The sequence below is a fragment of the Cryptomeria japonica genome, chromosome 1, assembly GCF_030272615.1.
Source record: "Cryptomeria japonica chromosome 1, Sugi_1.0, whole genome shotgun sequence".
In the NCBI taxonomy this organism is placed as follows: Eukaryota; Viridiplantae; Streptophyta; class Pinopsida; order Cupressales; family Cupressaceae; genus Cryptomeria; species Cryptomeria japonica.
Window position 1 is genome coordinate 22,913,727 of NC_081405.1, and position 24,689 is coordinate 22,938,415.

Genomic DNA, 24,689 nt, shown 5'->3' on the forward strand with positions numbered 1-24,689 from the left:
ATATATATATATATAATTAAAAACTATTAAATTTTATTTCTTTCACAATTTTTTTTTTCTACCTAGATGCTTCAATACATACGAAATTTAGCCAGAGTGATTTAATCTATACAAATATTATTGAACATCACATCACACACGTAAAACAAAATTTAAATATGAGATATATTTGATTAAAATTTCGACATTAGTTTGAGGATTTCCACTATTATTCATTACCTATCCATATAAATTTATTATGCTAGAAAACATCACATTTGGCAAATAAAACAAATGACGTACATAATATAAGTGGCTGACATGGAAAAGGAGATAGCGATTACCTATATTTTAAGATTTCTAACCAAGCATCCAAATTCCACATAAAACAAGTTTGAAACGTAATAAAAATGTTCTACCAAAGTCATTTTTTAATATGAAGTATTTCAAATAGTATTTATTGCCTGCAATGTACTAACTACGAAAAGCCGGCAGAGGAAGTACGAAACCAATGGAACTGGCAGAGACTGCGTCTCACAAGTTTGCAGGTTAAACATAAATTTTTTGGAGTTGATGGCGTATTTGCACGTATAGCCAGCTGCGGGAGAACAAAATCAATGGAGGAGATCATGGACAAAATATTAGGTGGCAAATGCAATGTACCATCGGGAGCAAGAAAGGAATGCACCAGTCGACCGTATTACGTGGAGCAAGAAACTCATCAAATGGTCCAAACAGCTGCAATCGTCTTGCATCGGTACTTAGGCGATATTGACCATTGATTAAAAAAGTTAACCCATTCATTTCATATAAGGACCGCCTTCGGCGAAAAAATATACAATAATCATATTTCATTATATAGATCTATTAATTAGGAAACACCAATCATACATATGTAAGATATAGTTCTAATTACAATATTAAATTATGCTTGAGAGTTCAATCATAGAGAGCATAGAAGAGGGTGACTAGATAGGGTCCCCTAGAGACCCTCTACCCTAGGCCCAAGGACGGATCTCATTCCACCTTGGCCTCATGTGGCCCATACCATATGAGGTGGAATACCTCGTGAGGTATCTGTTGTGCGTATCGCACACCCATCCCCGTCTTGGACAGGGACCCCCCAGTTTGTGCCTTTTGTCTTTGTGGAAGAGGAAGGGGATATGAAGGGTCAAGTGCCGCTAAACCAAATTCGACCTCATGGGGTTGTTGTGACGTATTCACACATCGCCCCATAAATGGGACCCCTGCTTTTTGCTTTCTGGGGTTTGTTTTTCTAGTTTTTTTTAAGGTTTTGTCTATTAGCCTTTGCATGATGAGTGCTGTCAGGGGAGTCGTTGGGATGGCAGGCTCTGCTTGAGCCAGGGTGAGTCAATAGGGCCCCAGAATTAGGGTTTCTTTGAGAGTCTTCCTTAGGGCCTGGTTTTGCTCTTGTTGCTCATTGTGTCTTGCTTGGTGATTAAATATCATCCTTGAAGGTATGAAGGGTCAAGTTGGTGAGTGATGGAGTCTGGAATGTCATCTTGGTCTCCAAATGCCCTGAAATTTGGCTAAGTCTGAAATGTCCTGATCCTGAAATTTGGCTAAGTCTGGAAAGTCCTGATCCTGAAATTTGACTAAGTCTGGAAAACTGAGGAATCCTCCAAAAACTAGAATTTGCAATATAACTCTTGGAGGTCCGAAACCACTCTCAAACATCCTGAAAGTATATATGGAATATAACTTAAAGTATTATTCTTATACTTAAATGTTATATTCCATAAAATGATCCTTCGGCGAGATCTTGACAAACTCGCCCAAGTGCCCAAGCTCGCACTTCTTGAGGAAAAACCTTAAAATGCCCAATTTCGGACCCTGGGGTGAAAACTGGAAAATGTTTAAAAGTTGCCAAAAGTCCCCAGAGGTCCGAATTTCACTTAAGTCCTCCAATTTCGGACCCTGGGGCTAAAATGTGAAAAGGTTCAAAAGTTGCAAAAAGCCGCCAGAGGTCCGAATTTCACTTAAGTCCTCCAATTTCGGACCCTGGGGCCAAATTCAAAATTTCCCAAAAGGTGCTTTAGGTCCGAAAAATGCTTGGAAAGTTGCAAAAAGCCCCCAAAGGTCCGAATTTCACTTAAGTCCTCCAATTTCGGACCCAGGGGCCGAAATTTAAAATGTGGAAAAGTTGCAAAAAGCCCCCAGAGGTCTGAATTTCACTTAAGTCCTCCAATTTCGGACCCTGGGGCCGAAATTCAAAGTTGTATAAATTTGCAAAAAGGTGGTCTAGGTCCGAAAATGCCTCCAATTCGCTAAAAACATCTAAACACTCCGAAATTTTCGAAAAGGGGCTAAAGGTCCGAAATTTACCTTGAATTTGCGAAAAGGGGCTAAATCTTAAATTTACCTTGAATTTTCGAAAAGGTGGTTAAGGTCCGAAGTTTTTAAAAGAATTTGCAAAGCATGTTAAAAGTCTGAAATTCGTAGAAATTGTAGAAAGCGCCTTAGGGTCCGAAGTTTTCTTGAGTTGCGAAACATACGCTAGGGTCCGAAATACCTCCAGTTCGCCGAAAACGCCTTGAAACTCTGAATTTGCAAAACATGTTTAATGGTCCGAAATTTCTCCGATTTTCCAAAAGAGGGCTTAGGGTCCGAAGTTTTCTTTAGAACTGCAAAAAGTGTTCGATGGTCCGAAGTTCGCCCTTAGGGTTAGAAAACGCAGTTTAAAGTTTGCAAAATAGTGCCATAGCTCCGAAATCAAGAAAAGGCATGTGTGTTAGGATTTTAAAATTTGCAGAGGCTCTTCAAACCTCCAAAATCGCGCTATAAGAAGTTTTCAAACGCCATAAACCCATTCAAAACGCCCAAGACTCCAAAGGTAAAATCACGCAGAAGTAAATCGCCCAAACACTATCAAGACCAAGGATCAGATTTCACATTCGAAGAGAAAAGAGAAGCATTTTCAAGATACATCTCACAAAGAGCTTCTCAAGCCAGATGTTGTAATTAAATTTAATGTTTGTTAAATTAAATTATTTAATTTTTCAAATTGATTTAATGAAATGAAATTGGTTGATTGATCGCAAGACGTCATTGGAGAACCTGGAGAAAAACCTGAAATGCAAATCGAAGGAAGATCGCAATCAAGGCCAGGCGCTGAAGACTGAAAAAGAAAAAGATGTGGGAACGTGCTGCAAGAGCGAGAGAGAAACCAAACATTGGGAACCGTGCCGCTGAACAAAGATGAAATCCACCACTGGGACCAAAGACCAAAGAACATTCTGAATGCTGCAAGTTTATGCCTTCTCGAGAAAAAGCACACAGCTGGATTTAATTCCAGGAATTCAGTTTTAAAACTGAAACTGCTTTATTGTAAACTGCCTGTGGGTCTCGTGCAAGATATTTTTGTGGATAACTATTCCCAACCACCAAGAAGATTGGATAGACCTGAATTAAAGCCAAATAGTGGCAGGTAGTTGAGATATTTGCTGGTTGGATAACTGAGAATTAATTCGGCATGGGTTAAGGCTACCAGCTTCTGGAAGGCAGATCAGGATCCTTGGATGCAGTCCATCCTAGCCTTCAATTCAAAATTGTAATATCTATAAAAGGCAGAGGCCTTTCTTTTGTAAAGGGTTAGATAGTGAGATGGTTAGATAGTTAGAGATTGTTAGATAGTTAGATTTAAGAGTTAGAATAGGTTAGATCTTAGCAGTAGCATAGAGATGTTGCAGAAATTGTTGTAATAGGCAGCTGAAATCAATATATAGACATTGAATTGGTGTTTATTGTCTTGTTTTCGTCCTGTTTGCATGGTTTCTCTCAGCATTTTAGATAGATCTTTCTATTTTGGGTGTGCAGGTATTTGATAGATTTAGGCTCATACCATTGAGGATATATTGATTGTGTATCCTTTTGTATGGTTAACCTGAGCCTTTAATTGTGCTTAGTTCAATTGCAGGTGTCCGTCTGAGCTGCGCCAGAATTGGGTGCTTAGCCGTGCGTTTCCAATCTGAAAATCTGCCAAGTCCCTTTGAAGATTGCACCATTCCTGCAAGGTTGTGAGCTATTCTGGCCAAGCAGGAATTGGTTATGTTGAATCCGTCTACCCACATACCCGTGTTGTTAGTTTTAGATCTCCTAACCCTTTCCTTTTGCTCTTTATTGCGTAATTCGAGAATCACAGCAGGCCAGTTTGTTGCAAATCGTAAGTCCCCTTGTGTTTCCAGCAAAAACACATCAAACCACTGAGTAATCCCACAGTCAAGACCTGACAAAAGAAGCCTTGAGGTTGTCCCCTTTGATCAAATATAAAAAATAGCATTAGGGACTTCCTTATCTCAAGAAAGGATAGGATACTCAGCTGGTTATTCTATTCTGTGTTAGCAGTATGGAGTTTGCAGCAATGCGATTCCAGACACGTCAACAATATCCTATCACCATTTTCCTTAACCTTGTCACCCCTATCCTATGACTCATAGTTAACGCATTCATTCACCATGATAGAGAGCATGAGGGCCATCACAATAGGGTGCCCAAAAAGTCTATCCTTTATAGGCCCAAAGGCAGCACCCTCTGTACCCCTTTGGCCTCATGGGACTCCCCGATCTTATACAATGAGGTGGTATGCCTAGAAGGTAACCCCAACACCATTCCCCTATTTGCAATCCTCTCTCTCTATCATGGCTGGAAATACTCAGAATATATGCAGATATACTGTTAGACATTGAGAACATATGCAGAAATATATTTGACATTCAAGAAGTCAACTATGGAATATAATTCGCCAGATTTCTATTTACTGATTTATAAATAATTCGTAAAGTATTGCATCATAAATTATAAGAATGAAGTAATAACATATGTAGTTACAGCACTTTATACCTGTGTTGCATGGGTACCCGTACCCAACCCCCTAGAACGCGTACCGGAGACTGGTACGCGTCTCCCATACCAGAGACTCGTCAGGAGACGTCTCTACACATAGGAGACTCCACGTCAACAAACCCTCCCGCCTCCACCCTAAATAACACGCGCAAAAGTCAAAAAGTTTGTCGCGATGCATGGGCAGAAGCAAAAACCACCGACATGAGCCCCATTTTCAAACATTTGTATGACATTTTGATTTGACTCATTTCACATTTGTGTACTTAAACTTCAAAGTGAATGTTAATTCTTGTTTTGAAAGTTCATTGTCATTATATTTTCAAATTTTCTATAAATTATTAAATTATATTTAAAAACAAATTGGTGTCTCCAAGTACCCTCGTCTCCTATTTTGAAAAAATAGGCGTATCAGTACTAGTACCAGTCTCCAACGTCTCCGAGTACCCCCGTACCCATGCAACCTTGCTTTATACTAAGCAAAGAAATTCATACCAACTAGAGTGTTGGGTTGGACTGCTAAGAGGAATAATTAATGACTATATTAAATCAGAAACCTTCAATGATATTTGTATGATTGATTGATTGATTGATTCAATGAATTCCATTGATTGGATGATTTGAGGTATTGGTGAGTTGATGATGTTGAAGATTGGCAACATCAGTCATCACTTCCAGCCTGAGGAAGACAAATATGTAAGTGGCCTAATCAGTCTAATCAACTAAGAGAGAGTGTTGATGCTATGGTCGGATTCCTTCAGGCCGACATAGACAACATAAGGGTATTGTCAATATAATTATTGTGATATAATAATTATATTGATAATATAGTAATTAAATTGATAATATAATTATATTATATTATATTGTGATACTATAATTATATTATATTTATTGTGATAAAATTATTATGGATAATTATTGATAATATAGTAATTAAATTGATAATATAATTATATTATATTGTGATAATATAATTATATTATATTTATTGTGATAAAATTATTATGGATAATTATTGATAATATAGTAATTAAATTGATAATATATAATTATATTATATTTATTGTGATTAAATTATTATTGAGAGATAATATAATTATATTATTATGTGATAACATATTTATATTATTGTGATAATATAATTATATTACAATTATATTATATAATTATTATATTTATGAGATAATATAATTATATTATTATGTGATAATATAATTATATTATCACTATATAATATTATTATATTATATGATAATATAATAATTATTATTATATTATTATTAATAATATAATTGGGGGCCAACTTGGAAGAGTGGTGACCCTTGGTGAAGGGGCACCACCGATAGGTATAAAGGAAGAATAAATCTTCCTCTAAGGCAATTGATGATAGAAATAACATACACAGAATTTGTATACCTCAATTCAACATGGTATCAGAGCAGCTCCGAAACCCGGGAAAGGCCCTGTAGATTTTTCATGTTTGACTTGCAAACCACTGTTCAAGGGAGAATCATTCTGGCCGGAATTAATAACAGAAATATGATCCCGTGCCTTCATGATTATATATATGAATAATGATTCATATACTGGAAAGTGACTTCAATGATTCACATTGAGTAATTGGAATGATGCAATCAAACAATACAAATCTGATGTATATCTGATAACAGAGACAATACGGCAGTAATATGTCAAACAGCTATCAACTGTTACAGTAAATAAATTAATGTTTACTAGAAATATCCAGTTCCTAACAGTAATCGAAAGTTTCAGATTACAAGATAATGACTAATACGACCTTGACAAGAACAGCTGTGAAAGTTGAAATTAAAGGTGCGGATTGTATTAGGGAATATATGGCAGCATCTGTATTTGCAGCAGTGATTATATTATGAGGGCCATACACATGACAACGATCATACAGGAGACGGTAAACACTCAGCAAATCCACAGCTCGTAAAAATTCAGGAAACAGCATACAAAGTGACGGTGAATGAAGATAAATTTATCAATGACTTTATACGCAAATATGATGAGCCGATTTAATAATAAATAAATGGTGGCAGTCAAACACAATTGAAAATGTGATTTTCATTAATGTTCAATATACATGTAACACGATATGCAACAGGCAATATTTTTATGAAGGCATCGATTTGAAGGAAGAAAGATTGTAATTATCAAATCGATTTACCTAAGGAAGGTAATACACAACGCCAGTTCGGTATAACTGTTGGCATCGGATATGAGAATCTGAATTAAAACAAATCGCCTACTCATTACAGCGGTGCTGAACATATAAAAGGGGTCGATTAATTATAATCGACAAAAGGCAAACAAAAATATTGTATTTCTAATAGAGATGGATTACGTGGCAATCAATTTGACTAAATTATTAGTCATAATACTTATTCATGAAGGTGTGTCTCTTCATGTAGGAAGAGAATTGAATGATCACGTCTTTTCTGAATATAAGACATGATTCAAATATATATATATATATATATATATATATGATTATAATGCAGTTTTTGGTGGTGTATGAGAAAATAATGTTGAAGATATAATCATAATAAGAAAGAAAAGACTGTTGTGTGCATATGTGGCATAAACAATATAATTACCATCATATATAACTATATATATGTGTATACCATAACAGGGATAAATCGTTACCACCCTCTCAGCTGTTATAGCTTTGCACTTGGGAACACAAGAGTGGAAGAGGAACATTGCATTTACCAGAGGCTGCCAGGGGGAATATCTTACAGCCTGATTCGTATGTTGTGAAATGCTCTCATCCTTGTTGTGCAAACTCTGCTGCTTGACATCATCCAGTTCAAATCATGGTCTCAGACTTTGACTACATTCATTCCCTGCGAAGCATGGCAGATTTGAAATCAGAGATGATAGAAAAGTGGGTAATATCATTGAGATATTGGAGATGAACCCTGAGGAAGAAGCCGATCAGTTTCTTCAAAGAGGAAGAATCAGCATTCAAAGGGAGTCTGACAAACCAACTGAGCCAACCTTGGATGAGAAGGATAGGAGGTTGATGTTAGTACTTGAAGCTTCAGAGGGAGCAGCCAGAGGATCTGTTTTATTTGATTTCCAAGGATCTTGGTCGCATTGGTTCAAAGGGAGTGGACCACGTCGAGATGGTTTCTTTAATGATCAACAATCAGAGGACTATGATTCATGGGATGGAGCCCCATGCATGTAGGCTGAAAGGCCTTTATGTTGACATCTAAGACATGATATTCATGGAATGGAGTGTCATGATACTTTGTGAGCTTGGAGTGATGCAAACTCCAACCTTGCATTTTATGATAAATCAAAACATGTGGAGATCAAGTATCACTATGTTAGAGACATGGTGGAAAGAAACGCTATTCAATTGAGATACATTAGTACTGATGATTAGACGGCAGACATTCTCACCAAACCTCTCTTCAGAATAAAGTTTGTGTACTTTCAAGGTAAGCTTGATACGGTGGAGAATTAAGCCCTAGCTGAGATTGAGTCTCAGCATCATTGAATATTTATATTTTTTATATATGTATTCTTACCTTTAAAAGATGTTTAAAGTGTAATCTCTTGTTAATGCATTTCTCTTTGAGAGAGACTTAAGGTGAAAGCCCTTATCTCCACCCCTTGATATGGTTCATGGTGGATGTCATGTGTGTGACGCCATGACAACATCACGTGAGAGAGTCTGTGATGATTTCCTTGTACTTGTGTGTTTACCCTCTGGATGAGCCATGGTGAATATCATTGTGAGGTGACGATCTGAACACTTGTACATCTCACCATTATTGTGAGGTGACGATCTCACAATAATGGTTGATATCACGTGAGGTGATATCTATGAATAAACCATAATGGTGGATGCCAGGTGAGGTGATATCTATGGATATGCCAAAATGGTTGATATCACGTGAGGTGATATCTATGAATAAACCATAATGGTGTATGTCACGTGAGGTGATATCTATGGATATGCCATAATGGTTAATATCATGTGAGGTGATATCTATGAATAAACCATAATGGTGGATGTCACGTGAGGTGATATCTATGGATATGCCATAATGGTTGATATCACGTGAAGTGATATCTTTCCTCTCCACATATGGATGTAGCCGTTGTGCTCAAATCATCACAATGAGGTGATGTAACTTGTAAAGGTTAAGAAGGATTCCTCCCTAGAGGGAGTGTTAATGATGTAGCATCAATAGTAATCCTTCTAACCAGCTAAGACCAAATATGTGAATGGCCTATCGGCCTTGCATATTTGGTAATTCGATCATTCAAATTTAACCATACTTGTTATCTTAGCCAATTTTTTGTTATACATATCTATTAAGCAAATTAATGATAATATTACCAATCAATGTTAGAATCGGTATTGATAAGCAAGTCATTGTTAATCTAAGGTCGGATCCTTCAAAAGCCCAGCTCATAAATTTGCAAGCAGTCTTTCGACTTTGCATATTTAATATATGCCTCTCTTGTCCATGTTGAATCCACCCTATGAGAGTAGCCATTATGGTTGACATCTCGATGAGGTGATATGTCTTGTGCAACTGGAAGTGTACTCCCTAGCTGAGAGGGAGTGTTGAAGATTGGCAGCATCGATCATTACTTCCATCCTGAGGAAGACAAATATGTAAGTGGCCTAATCAGCCTAATCAACTAAGAGGGAGTGTTGATGCTATGGTCGGATTCCTTCAGGCCAAAATAGACAACATAAAGGTATTGTTAATATATTTATTGTGATAAAATTATTATTGATAATTATTGATAATATGGTAATTAAATTGATAATATAATTATATTATATTATATTGTGATAATATAATTATATTACATTTATTGTGATAATATTATTATTGAGAGATAATATAATTATATTATTATGTGATAATATAATTATATTACAACTATATTATATAATTATTATATTTATGAGATAATATAATTATATTATTATGTGATAATATAATTAAGATTATATAGTATAATTATTATATTATATGATAATAAAATAATTATTATTATATTATTATTAATATAATTGGGGGCCAACTTGGCACAGTGGTGACCCTTGGTGAAGGGGCACCACCGATAGGTATAAAGGAAGAATAAATCTTCCTCTCTTAGGCAATTGATGATAGAAATAACATACACAGAATTTGTATACCTCAATTCAACAGATGACTAAGTGATTGTTGATTAGATGATTGATCAGTGAGAAAGCAATCCTTGAATGCTTGAAATGATCTCTCCTTTATACTTTATTGGAGAAAGAGTCGCCACCTTTCATAGGAATTGAGGCACCACCTTTCATAGCAATTGAGTCACCACTTTTCATTGCTGCCCTTGAGAATAATATATTATTCTCCAAATTGATCTCCCTTCCCTCTCTCCCTCAAATGAACCTTCTCCCCTTTATATCTTCCCATGTGAGGAAGAGGTCACATCCCTTCATCATGCTTGCCCCTTGGCAAGAGACACAACCTATCACAATTTCCACCCTTTGAAATAGTACAACCTTTCATAAGTATTGCCCTTTGAAAGAGACACAACCTCATCTCTTCCCATTCCTTTCTTCCTCCACTAATCCTTCATTGATTCCCATGCTTCCTTTCTTTCTTCCCCCCTCCTTATCTTCTTTCAAATGATCTCTTCTCCCTCTTATATCTCATTTTTGAGAGAGTCACAACTCTTCATTCCATGCCTTTTGACAATTCATTAACTTAATTACATTTTAGTTATATTATATTATATTTTGATTATTTTATGTTTTAATTTATTATTATTTTCTATTATTAAATCCTATCTCAAAATGGGGACATTACAATATTTATGTTATCTTCCTTACATACCAGATTTCTTTGGTAATGTCATATGTTCGGAGAAGGGTTGTGTTTTTTTATTTTCACATTATGGAGACAAAGCATGAAATCTTAAAAGGACAAATTCATGTTATAAACATTACTAATGGTGATTTTTTAGGTATCCCATATCCTTCGCTTTGTAACTGCCCATAAGGTATGTCATATGACTGCATACACAGGCTCTAATGCACTTTCATAGATCCTAAATTCCCATGGTTAAGTGAAAAAAGCTAAAATCATTTTTCTCATTGAGCATGAACTCAAAAATTTGACCTGCACTATATGATTTGCCTTGTCAACCCAGTCGTATGGCATTACTCTCCACAACCAGCATCATTTGCATTTATTAGACCTTCAGTCAATGAACATTCAAACTAATCATCCTGCACAAAAGGTTTCTTCAATGGTAACTTATGAGTTTTCTTCTTTCAAGAATGTTCCTTCCGGCTTCAACTCTTTACTCCTCTCATTCATTTCAGTTTTTCCATCCAACTTATCTTTAAAACAATACCCTATACTACCTTGATTTTGACAATCCTCTAATTCATCATACTTAGAACCTATGTCTTTAGTAAAATCCTCAAGCCTTTTAACTTTTCCATCTCTAAGAGCATCAACTCCCTCTTGACTAGACACAATTTGACCTTCTTTTGATTCTAATTGAGATTCTGATTTGGACACCATTGCTTCTTTTCTTTTTCTTATGTAGTACTTATCAAAAGATTCAGTGGTTTTGACATCCTCAGGTTCACCTGAGTATTCGTCAACAAATCTGATAATCTCCTCATTCGTAGGTATAATATTTCCTGTCAGGCATAGATATTCACGAAATGTTAAGAGGATTCTTATACTTTTGATATTTTTTATACCATCTAGTAATTTTAGCGGCCGCATTGTCCTTTTCTTCCATTCCCGTGATCAACCTAAGCACCCTACAGGCTGACAGAATTCTGGCTCTAATACCACTACAAAGAACCTTATCTGAAACTACTTTTCTCAACAAGAAATAATTGTTTCTGAGCTACCGTTTGTTCTTCAGATTATGGGTTTATTTGCTTGATATTATCAATTATCAACATAAAGAAATAGAGAATACATAACAGAACATAAATGCTTAACCAAATCATAACCTTCAGAGCTATTTTCAGAATCATTCAAATTGGAACTTGAATCAAAACAATTCCTGACCTGTCTCAGGTGGCACCAATACTAAATTGCATTAATTTTCTCGCTGGTGGAGTATAGAGATATATTTGGTGTTGGAAGTCGCCAATAAGTTGTGATATGTGAAGAATGTCTTTATTTGATACAACCGAAATGATCTTCTTCCAGCCAGTCCAAATACTGCCGGCTTAGCAATTAATCTCCATATCGCATCTCAAAGGACTCTTGCCTGCGATGAAGAAGGTTATCCATGGGCATCAAAATGCTTTGTCTTGGAAGTCGGATATGGCTCAGAAGACACCATTTGAATCATGGAAGTTGGTAGATTTTTCCAACAATCTTGGGCAGCAAAAATAAGTCTTCCACGAGCTCTGTCAATACTCTAACTATCCATCACGGCAGCGATCAGCACCCACAGAAGGAAAACATCCCGTCAAACATTAGACCCATTAATCACAAAACTTTAGAAAGTTTGGAGCTTCCATACAATAGCAAAAGGATGCTGTCCACGGAAATTATTATATTCAAGCCATCCACTAATAAAGATAATCAAATGCCTCCAAAAGTATATTTCCTATGGCAATTTTAAATCTTATCTCCCCCAATAATATTCAACTTCAATACATCTGACTCACTCCATCTATTCCAATAAAGATATCCTTTGTTTTTCTTCCTTCCATCAAATAATCAATACCACAATTCATTGAATTGATAATATATATTCAGCCCTTATATTCTCATGTCAAATTTAGGAAAGAAGCCAAAATAAAGAGTCGGGTCCCACAAATATTAGGCCAATATTCATCACAAACAGCAACTATTACATTCAGAATAAAATATCTTTTATTTCCAATAGACTACCGCTCCAAAGAATCTTTATTTCTGAAACAAGAATAATCCTCTGCAAATTTGTCTCCAATGGAGACTTCACAAATTTGGCTCAGCTGTGAACTCCGCTGTGAATCCACTCCCAGGAAGAGTCGGGTTTTCGTCCAACCCTTTTGTCAACCCCTAAGGTTTTCATCTCCAGAAATCATTAATCGTTTATCAAATCCAAGCATCCCTCCTACAACCCCAGGAACCTCCTTATAAATACCTCCACGAAACCTCTAGAAGATTAGGCCAACTGGAATTTTTATTAATAAGAATCTTATTTTATTGTTTTATTATTATTTAATTAAATTAATTAATATTAAGTCATCATTTGAATATTTTATTAATTTTTTGACAACTTCATAAAAATCAATTTAATTTACTCACCTTAAAAATTGGAGACATTACATCTAACTTGTATATTTTATCCAATTATTATCCACTGTACTATAACATGATTTAATAAACTCTGACAGAGATTTTTCCCTATAAGGTTGTAAACTCATGGAGAGCATGTAGAAAATACAATCATTGTGGAGATCACAAGTGGACGGAATCTAAACATTGAAAGAAAACTTGGAACAGCTGGGAATGAGACATCGTACAGAGTAAAATTTATTTATGATTTGCATATCTCCATAACAAGAAGATGATATTGTCGTGGTGTGAATATTTGATCTAGGATGCAGAACTACAACATATATAGAGGAACCACTGAATATGAAGTTATTGGCTGCTCTCAATGCTTGAACAAAACTTACAGTATGCAATGAAGCAAGGTGAGAAGATGCCAACAAAAAATTTCAGCAAATTGCATCTCGGAGCTGTTAGGAAGATTGCTCAAGATCAAGACCCATGTCAATTACTAAAGGGGATACGCGATAAGAGGCACATTTACGTTCATCATCAGTACAATTATTGTTGATTGGCATGATGAAGAAGAGTGGATTGCAGCTGGAGAGAAAGAAACACACTCATCATGATGCAGATTGTTTTCTTATTGATCTAAGCACTTGGGAAAGGAGCGTGGTGGTGAACGGTTAGTCAAAGGTTTCATTCACAAAAGCAACTCTTGTAGAAAAGAAGTAATATGTCAAAAAAATGTTTTCACTATAGGTTATATGGCCAAGCAACTACGGAGTCCCTAATTCTTCATGGTTAGGATAGTGAACATCTTCCAAATATTATGGGAAACAATAATTGTCAATATCCTCACAATTGTAGAATGTGAAGACCACATCCATAGCTGCCTACACACAGCCAAGTTGGTCCATTGATCAGTATATGCCCTAGAATTTGTTATTTTTTAGATCAGACTGATAGCAATGAACAGAAAACAACACAATGCACACACAGAACACAACAGTACCCTGGGAAAACCTCCCTCTTGGAGGTTAAAAACCCAGCAACAAATCTCAATCTTTATTATGCAAAAACAGATTGTAACATTACAATTTTGCTTCAACACTTGAAGCAGCAGATAACTCAGAACAGCAGAATGATGACATCAAACTAGAGCACAAACAATGAAATTAACTTATCTGCAAGATCTCAGAAGTATGTTCGCTGTCATGCACAGATTATGCAAGTCAATTCGCTGACCAAGGACGATATTCGCTTCTCTCAGACTTGCTGTTCATGAATAATGAATTGCTGCCTCTAGAGAGATGAATCACAAAAGAAATTCGCTGATCATATGCTGGAGAAATCGCTAGTCTTGCAGAGATAATTTGCTGATGTAATGTATGTCTTTGAAGCATGAAATGACCTTGCATATATATGAGCCTTGACATCTTGTATGCCTTAGGTCGGCCTTGCTATTTGAATTCATAATAATAATTATGCTTTGGCGCCCAATATAGGGTCAGACCAATAAGCATATACAAGTTACATGATATAGGGTCGGCCCTATCAGATCCACAAGTTACATTTACATGTTACAAGTTACATCGCCCATTTAGGGCCAGACCAAAAAACAAGTTACGCATTGAATTTTGCATAATAATGTGGCTAAGGCCGATAGGCCAATTAGCCACCCACATGTGCTAGGTCGGCCCTAGAAGGAATCCGACCTAGATACAACATCAACACTCCCTCTTAGCTAGGGAGGAGTCCTCAATATCTGAGTCACATAGTGACATCCACCATGACTACTCCCAAAGGGTGGGTCCATCATGGCTACACCCATGAATGGAAAAGCAAATGAACACAAGTGCCCATCACGGAATCCTCAACGTGATGTCGTCATCTCATCATGATGTTCACCATACCTACTCCCAGAGGGTGAATTAACACAAGTGTTTGAGTCATGGAGTCTCTCACATGAGATCCACCATGGCTACTCCCAGAGGGTGGATCCATCATGGCTACACCCATGAATGGAAAAGCAAATGAACACAAGTGCCCATCACGGAATCCTCAACGTGATGTTGTCATCTCATCATGACATTCACCATAGCTACTCCCAGAGGGTGAATAAACACAAGTGCTGAGTCATGGAGTCTCTCACATGACATTCACCATGGCTACTCCCAGAGGGTGGATCCATCATGGCTACACCCATGAATGGAAAAGCAAATGAGCAGAAGTGCCCATCACGGAATCCTCAATGTGATGTCGTCATCTCATCATGACGTTCACCATAGCTACTCCCAAAGGGTGAATAAACACAAGTGCTGAGTCATGGAGTCTCTCACATGACATCCACCATAGCTACTCCCAGAGGGTGGATCCACCATACCTACTCGTAGAGGGTGGAACAAGGGCTTTCACCTCAAACTTCTCTAGCTGAGAAGAATGCACTAACAAGGGCTTGCACCTCAAACTTCTCTCGCAGAGAAGAATGCATTAAATGATAAAGTGGCTCCCTCTGATATCAACCTTCTGACCTCCTCGTCCAAGGTTGCCTCAGATAAAATGTCAGACTCCCTCTGAAGCTGAAAAATCAGGCTCCCTCTGAAGCTGAAAAGTCAGGCTACCTTTGAATGTTAATTCCTCCTCTTCGAGAAAACATCTTCAATCACCAACTCAATCTCATGGCAGCCATTATCAAGGTCTTCCTTCCTTGAATGCAATCTCTTGTGCTTCTTGATACGTCTTGAAAGCATTTCAGAGAGAGATTACAAGTAGTTTATAGAACTAACCTATCCGAAGGGAAATATCAATGCTAGAAGCATAGGAAAGTTCACTATCCCAATGTTATGAATTAACAACTGCATAAGAATTTATGAACATTATTCCAGAATATAAGCATAAAACACTTATCTCTTTATTGACGATTTCTCAGGACCTATGTCCACATCCACTCTAGGAGGGACACGATAGGGGCGATTAGGCCGAGCATTCTGCTCTGGTTGACAATCCATGTCAAAATCAGAGTAAATGCAGGTCGATTCCACATTTACTACTGTAGTCTCATGTTCTCAGATTCATGAATATCTGATAATGAGGTAAGCCATCCAGCTAGACGGGAATCTCAGATCTCTGACGGCGATTCACAGAATTAAAGGAAGCTTAACAATGAAAGGTCTTCCCCCAAAGGCCTTATGCTCTTCATGTGAGAGCCTGAACATGCTCATATAGCAAGCACCGTGCACGATGGGGACGGCAATCAGATCTCCCATATGATGGCCTGCCAATTTTCTTCCTTAACTCTTCACACAGTCCGTTCCTGAAGAATAACCTTCACCATGCACAGTCTGGAGTTCCATGCAATTGTCTGCAGAGTATCACTTGAATTCCATACCATCATCAATCATTGTCAAACTAATAAAAGCATGAATATCATATTCCACTGTTATTGTACAGATTCCCACATCAAACTACTGTTCAGGAATTTAGAATAAGAATGGGACAGTCTCAACAAACCCATACTTATTAGTTAACCATTTCACTATATGCCACTGCATCACACAAACCGTTATCCACTGCCAACTAATTGAGCACTAACATGTCACTGCACTGGGCATGAAAGGAAGTCACTGTCATAAGCAGCATAAGAAAGAAGTACATCACTGTCACACGCTCAAGTAATTTGTTGAGTTTCCAAGCAACCACTGTGAATACACACTGTCTATATCATAGAAACCATACAAGATGGTCACTGGTCATTGAAAGAGGACTACTGCACAGTGAGGTAACTGTACCATCCATTTGCAGAGGTGCAACAAACAAACAAAAAAGAGATTATAGTGCAAGATCAACAGGGTCATGAGACAGAAGAGTGATGACTACATCCAAGAGGTCAGCAAGCAATGATTCACTGTCAGTATAGCAGAAGCCACTTGCCAGAGTCTCATTTCACCATGCTCCCATCAATAGACTAGTCTCATAATGTAATGGCAGAATTCAAGAGGAGATAAAATGAAAACAACAATTGATTCAACTCAACATCAAGCCTGAAAAGACTAATCACACTAATAGCACTGCCCAGATTTTATTACCAGCATAGAGAAACTCAATACTCTGCCCATATAATATTGAAGAAGCAACCATAACACTGGATTTGGGCCTTGTATTGCCCAGATTTGAATTAGGTCAACATGACATGGTTAATGTAATTTCACACACTAACACAGATTTAGACTGACTACCAAAACAAAACCTCCTTGTTACAATACTTATGAACCTGGAGTTTACGTTGAAACGCGAGTATAGTGCTTGGGCTTCAAATGATCTTGAAGGTACTACAAGGATTAAGCGCAGCTCCAGAAGGAGAAATGCCCTCTCTAAGCAACGTAGTGCACTTATCGCTGTTATCACCCAATCTGATCACGATCGATTCAAACCCACTCTGATACCATGTCATTTTTTAGATCAGACTGATAGCAATGAACAGAAAACAACACAATGCACACACAGAACACAAGAGTACCCTGGGAAAACCTCCCTCTTGGAGGTGAAAAACCCAGCAACAAATCTCAATCTATATTATGCAGATACAGATTGTAACATTAAAATTTTGCTTCAACACTTGAAGCAGCAGATAACTCAGAACAGCAGAATGATGACATCAAACTAGGGCACAAACAATAGCATTAACTTATCTGCAAGATCTCAGAAGTCTGTTTGCTGGCATGCACAGATTATGCAAGTCAATTCGCTGACGAAGGATGATATTCGCTGCTCTCAGACTTGCTGTTCATGAATAGTGAGTTGCTGCTTCTAGAGAGATGAATCACAGAAGAAATTCACTGATCATATGCTGGAGAAATTCGCTAGTCTTGCAGAGATAATTCGCTGATGTAATGTATGTCTTTGAAGCATGAAATGACCTTGCATATATATGAGCCTTGAGTCTTGACGCCTTGTATGCCTTAGATCGGCCTTGCTATTTGAATTCATAATAATAACTATGCTTTGGCGCCCAATATAGGGTCAGACCAATAAGCATATACAAGTTACATGATATAGGGTCGGCCCTATCAGATCCACATGTTACAAGTTACATCGCCCATTTAGGGCCCAGATTAATTCACAAATTATATTGCCCATTTAGGGCCAGACCAGAGTACAAGTTACACATTGAATTTTGCATAATAATGTGGCTAAGGCCGATAGACCAATTAGCCACCCACATGTGCTAGGTCTGCCCTAGAAGGAATCCGACCTAGCTACAACATCAACAGAATTGTCATCTCTACTAAAATCAAATGGTATTTGAGGAAGTGAAATCATTGAGGAGATGTTAAAGGATCAGGCCTATCATTCTAATTCTCTACTGCTGCATAAATTGGAGCAAATTTCATTTTGATGTTGCCATTAATTTGCACCATATGAAGATTCTAATCACAAGGGGAAAAAAATTCAGGATTGCTAAAAACATCCATGACAATATGTTTTGTAATGAAAGAAATTAATGCAAGAAATAAAAATAAAACAGTCCATTAAGCAAGACACCAACACCAGAAAAGACACTTTTTTTCTTTTTGGTTTCTTTAGTACCTTTTTGTCATATTGAAACAAAGGGAAAGGTAAAATAAAGTCCTCTATAATAAACCACCAGATACACAGAGACAACGAATAGATCTACCGTAGCAGTAAAATTATAACTTAAGAAGAATTAAAGCCCATCTAGATAACAAAAGTGAAAAGGAAGGCATGGTATCAACTTTGATCAACACGTACATGATTGAATTTAAAAAGTTGCTCGCCTGAAATCTAAGTGCACCCCTTTCCAAATAACAATTTTTTGCAAAATATCATCCCAATATGGAAAATAGATGAGGAATATTCTTATAATTCTCTGACCTTAATCAATTTCTAAACATTGGAATCATTTTTCTCTATCTTTACTTATCTCAATTGCCCAAGAGAAGATGGTGGCAAGAGTGTCATCTTCCACAAAGAACATACAATAATTTATTTTCACAAAATTCATATTGAGTGTCCAAATCTAAATAAAAGTGATAGATGAAAGCAACAAGTAAGGCAAAAACTGAAGCGAGTGGCATTGGCCTAGAAAGACAATCCACCAAACCCTGTGAGCTGACTGGTGAAACAAGTCCCAAGAAGACAACCCAACAAGGATTTCTGACTTTTAAATCACAGTGTCACACTGCATGGATGCATACTAGTAGATTGATACTGCTGCAGATGAAATCGTTAGCTAGCAAAGAACTAGAATTACTCAAACCCCGCAATTTTTCAGAAAAATGTCTGGACAGTAGCGCACAGGTACATCCTTTGAAATGCTTTTGAAAAAGGATAATTAAAGAATAGAAGACAGAATATACTGCCTCGGTCACAAAACAAAGGCTATATGTGGGTGAAAGAGAAAGTGATGGAAGCAAAATATGTCTCTGATACCAATTGATATAACCCAATCTGAATATAAATGAGAAAGGTACAAGTGAAAATGCAGAGAAGCAAGAGACAATAAGGAGATTTCTGTCAAAACTGATATATGCTCTTCATTAGCATACCTTCAATAGATATAGCATATACAAGGATGAGGATAAAATCATTCAATAGATTTTTTTGAGCTAAATCTGGCCAGATCCAGATATTTTGGCCTGTCCAGATTTATCTGATTCAGTCCGGACTTTTCAAATCCTATATAAATTTTACCAATTTTTTTTTGAAGTTCTGGATTTCTCAGTCTCTTTGACATCCCAAATAAATCAAGTTTTTCAAACAGGTAACTGTGGAACTTTGGAAGCACTCATGTGAAAGGGAAAACATCCTTACCTGAATAAAGCAACCTTACACTCATAAGGGCATGAATTATATTCAAATTCCTCACCTGAATAAAGCAGCCTTGGGGCTCATATGTGACTAGATTGTGGTGTACCCATAGTGTTTAAATTTTAAAAAGGATTGTGGGCTCATGATAATGAAAAGTTGTTCTGTAGTTGAATGAGATCCTCAACTAAAGAGAGATACCACTTGGTTTGTAAACTGCTTGCAATGTATTACATCAAATTACAACCACCAGAAGCTAGAAGCACTCATAAGAGCAAGAACAAGATTTAAATTCCTTACCTGAATAAGGCAGCCATAACTCAGGACTCATATGTAGCTAGATTGTGGTGTACCCATAGTCTGTATATTTTACAAAGGGTTGTGGGCTAATAATAATAAAAATTTGTCCTGTAATTGAATGAAATCCTCAACTAGAGAAAGATACCACTTGGTTTGTAAACTGCTTGCAATGTATTACATCAAATGACAACCACCACAAGCTAGGAACACTAATAAGAGCATAAACTAGGTTCAAATCTCTTACCTTAAAAAGGCAGCCATAACTCCTGGCCCATATGTGGTTAGACTGTGGTGTACCCATAGTATCTAAATTTTACACAGAGCTGTGAGGTAATAATAACGAAAAGTTGTCCTGTGGTTGAATGAGATCCTCAACTAGAGAGAGATACCACTTGGTTTGTAAATTACTTGCAATGTATTACATCAAATGACAACCAGCTAGAAACATCCGTAAGAACATGAACAACGTCCAAATCCCTTACCTGAATAAGGCAGCCATAACTCGGGGCTCATACGTGGCTAGATTGTAGTGTACCCATAGTTAGGAAACTCCCTTAGAACCCACCTGAGTCAATCCAAACTTGTCTGATGGCTAGACTCTGGAATTCGACCTTCAATTTATACATATAGAGAAAAACAAAAACATCCAAGTTGCAACATGATTTGCTATATGGAAACCTAATTATAGGTTTTAAGTGATTTTGGTGAAGTTTCAGATGATTTTGGTTGAGTCTGGATCAGTTTCTCAATGATAATAATGAGCTACATGAGAGCATCAAAACCTTCCCCAACACAACCTTAAGTGTCAGTCTATAACCTCACTCAAGATTGTCCCCAGAAAAACATAAACTTTATAATTTTTAAAAAATATATAAAAATACCAAACACATTGGAAATCATACAAAAGAAAGGAAACTAAAAGTGCTTACATGCGAAAATCTCAAAAGAGTCATTATATTTACCTGATCATCAAAAATATCGGAAGGCATTTCTCGAAAGGTGCCTTCAGGAATGGGAACGAGCTTCATGCGTTCCCTAACAATTTCCATGTCCACCGGCGAATCATCCTCAAAATTGTCATCCTTATCAGGCCCCTCCGTTTCCAATTTCCTTTTACCAAGCATATCTCGGAAACAGAGAGGAAAATTAACTAACACAGGGAATCGAACCCGGAAATCTCATATTAACGGAGCTTTAATTGAATAGCAGTAAATAGAGACAATTTATCTCTATTTTGTGGCACGAAATTAGTAGACGCGTGAGTACTCGTCATTAAAGTACGAAATAAATTAACGAAAAAAAGAAAAGCAGTGTGAAGACAAGGATTTATTTTAAATATAATTGCAAGGGTTTATCTTAAATCAGGCTAAAGACGGCGCCACCGCTCAAATCTTTTTAACATTGTCAGAGATTTAACCCAAGCTACATATGGTGCATTTTACGACATTATATGAGTTTTATGATAGGAGAAAATTTGAAGTTTCAGAATTTTAAGTTGATGGTTTTATGGGATGAAAAATATTTTCAATGAGTAACTTCAAGATTTATAGGGTCAAATTAAAATTGTAGATGTCTTATAATTAGTAAAAATTCTTAAACAAGTATTTGTATTGTAAGGAAGTGCAAGGGTTATGTCAATATTGTATATTATTTATTGTTTTTATAATTGTAAATATTTTGTAATTGAGAATGTTATTGATACAAATATATGACAATTTCAAACAAATTTTCAATTAAAAGTAAAAGTAATGCAAAAGATTGAAAAAAAATGTGATTTTCCCATAAAATAGCCTATTTTCAAAGTAAAATATTAGAAGCATTTACATGCAATCTTGTTTGCAACATTAAAATAAAATTTGTATCAAATATATGGTCATATAGAATTAAAGGATTTTTTTTTAAGAATTTCAACTTTCTAGATTTTGAAGTTGATGATTCCTTTTGCTTGTACTTAATGAGCTTGGGAAAAGCTTTTTGGTTATTTTTTTATCTCGTTCCTACACATTGAAATAAGAAGTTAGTAGATTTTTATGAGGAATACATGGATGATCTTATGTAAAAAGTACAAAATGTAGAAATCTGACACCGCAATATATAGATATCAAGTAGGAACATGTACAACATGAAATTGGTAATATAGTAAGTTTTTATTGGTAAAGAATCTACTACGAAGACGGTACCAAAAATATTCAAATTTTCTTGACATAAAGTTTAATTTAAAATTGTGTACCTTCACTCATTATAATTATTAAGCATTTGACACCACAATATATAGATATCAAGTAGGAACATGTACAACATGAAATTGTTGATACAGTAAGTTTTTATTGGTAAAGAATCTACTACGAAGACAGTACCAAAAATATAGAAATTTTTTTGACATAAGGTTTAATTTAAAATTGTGTACCTTCACTCATTATAATGAGAGTTGATGTAGTTGAGAGTCTTCCTTTTTTACTTAATAATTGTGGATGGATTATTTTTCATTCTTGAATATCGATCGAAGGAGAATGGTGGTTCTATTCAAAAAGCCTTTATTGATTTAACTCTAGATATAGTTGTAAAAATTAAATCTCATATTCCTTTTTTACATATATCAATTGTTGCTTTGGGGAGCGTTAGTCTTTGAGATTTATGTGTGGTGATTGCCCATATCATGGATAGGCATTATTTGCCTATGATTACCTAGGGATATGGGTGCTATTGGTATACTTGTTGGATCATCCTGGTTCTAAGGTGGATCATTATATGTGTAAGTCATGTTTTATAATGGGTAAGCTTAGGCATGTTTGTATGTCTTGCACTAATGTTGTTTTGAACTTGAACCTTTGAACTCCTTTTTGAAGGGTTCAAGGTTCAAGGTTCAAAGTTCGAAGATTGATGACTTTGGAGATAAAGTGAACAAGTGTCAATATATAGGGAATATTCTGGATTTAAAAGATGAACCTCGAGAAAATGAATTGTGATGAAAATCCATACTAGGGAATAATCATTCCAAGTAATCATTTCAAGTAAAGGATATGGAGGAGAAAAGACTTGTTATTAATAAACTGTCAAAATTTAATCTTTTCAGCACGATTTGGCACGGATCAGTATGCAGTTTTCAAATCATGACGAATCGTGCGACAAATATTTTAGGCCAGTCCCTAAGATCTGTTTTATTTAAAACAAGTTACTTCCCTTTATTATTTGCCCAATTTGGTAAGTAGAAGATTAGCGCATGCAGCATTTCTTGCTCCCGACTCTGTGAATTCTCGGTTTTGTATGAAAGGTGAGATCAAGTTCTTACTCTTTTCTCGTTGGTTTTCATAAATTGAAAGTGTTATTTGATACTTCAGGCGGTTAGGTCAATTCTTCTTGTTGTGTATTTTATGATTGTAAAGCTAAAATGAGACTGAAAGTACCTCAAATAGACCAAAAGTCCTGGTTAGTTAGTTTCCTGCCTGACATAGGAGATAATTTTTCGTCATCAATAGACTTAGAGGAATTCCATGAAAGAGTGTTAAATTTTGTTGGTTCCCCTTTGATGCAGAAAATTTTAGATAGTGGGTTGGTAGAAGTTGCAGCATTTCCTCCAGTTGTGTCGTGTCCAGAAGTAGTTTTGGAATGTATGAGCAGATATGATCCTGTAGAGAGGTGTATGAGAGATGTAGAGGGTAAGTTTTTGCTTACAATTAGTCAGGAGGTTATTTCCGCCGTAATGAAAATACCAAAGAAGGAGCAATACGAGGACTAGACGGTATGCAAGTCGCAAGGACTTTTCTCTGAGAAGAAGTCATGTTATAGGAGTGTCATTGCAAGAAATTGGTTACTGAAATTTCAAAAGGGAGGTTCTCAACTACCAAGACCATTAACCCGAGAACATCTGATTCAGGAAGTAAGGGATATAGTCATTTTATTACATAGAATGCGAGGAAATCAAATAGCCTTTTATTGGGAGGATTGGATGTATTTCTTTATTGAGGCCATTTTTTGTGAAAAGAGATGCATAGATTGGGCAGAGTTAATTGCAGAAAGAATGCATGAGGGTTTAAGTTGTTTTAGAAACAAAAATTTCCATATGTCCTCTTACCTCATATACTGTTTAGCCTGCACCCGTCAATGGGTAGGTCTGTATCATGAAACTTGGCAGAATGATATGAGGATATATGAATATTACCCACATTTGCAACAACACAGGGTCACTGAAAATTATTATAAGGTTCATAATATTTTCCTTGGCAGGTTAGTATTTGAGTTGAAGGGAGATATTCATAAGAGATTAACTGAGGAAGCTATGCAGTTTATAAACATATATGGCAGCTTCTATATTCAGTTCTCCAGGTTCACTTATTTGAGGGTTGGTGGTTTTGAAGGAGAACCCTACAAATTGTCGAGATATGTCTTTGACAGGCAAGTGTTAATTGAATTTTGCAGACAAATTGCTCA

The 24,689-nt window shown here is 36.3% G+C and overlaps 1 protein-coding gene across 10 annotated transcripts in view; it reads right to left on the reverse strand.

The window, feature by feature from the left end:
• Positions 1–21,649, reverse strand: part of LOC131028707 (uncharacterized) — a 148,113-nt gene extending 126,464 nt beyond the window's left edge. For 3 of the 10 annotated variants that reach the window (XR_009102637.2, XR_009372039.1, XR_009372038.1), the window contains exon 1: positions 21,224–21,642. Coding sequence is in view for 3 of the 10 variants with exons in the window: in XM_057959041.2 (XP_057815024.2) it covers positions 21,224–21,385 (162 nt within the window). In the remaining 7 variants the exon portion in view is untranslated. Of the gene's footprint in view, positions 1–20,743; positions 20,965–21,223 lie in introns of those variants that run through there. The other 7 variants (XR_009372051.1, XR_009102638.2, XM_057959041.2 and 4 more) reach the window with 7 other exon arrangements.
• Positions 21,650–24,689: the final 3,040 nt, after the last annotated feature.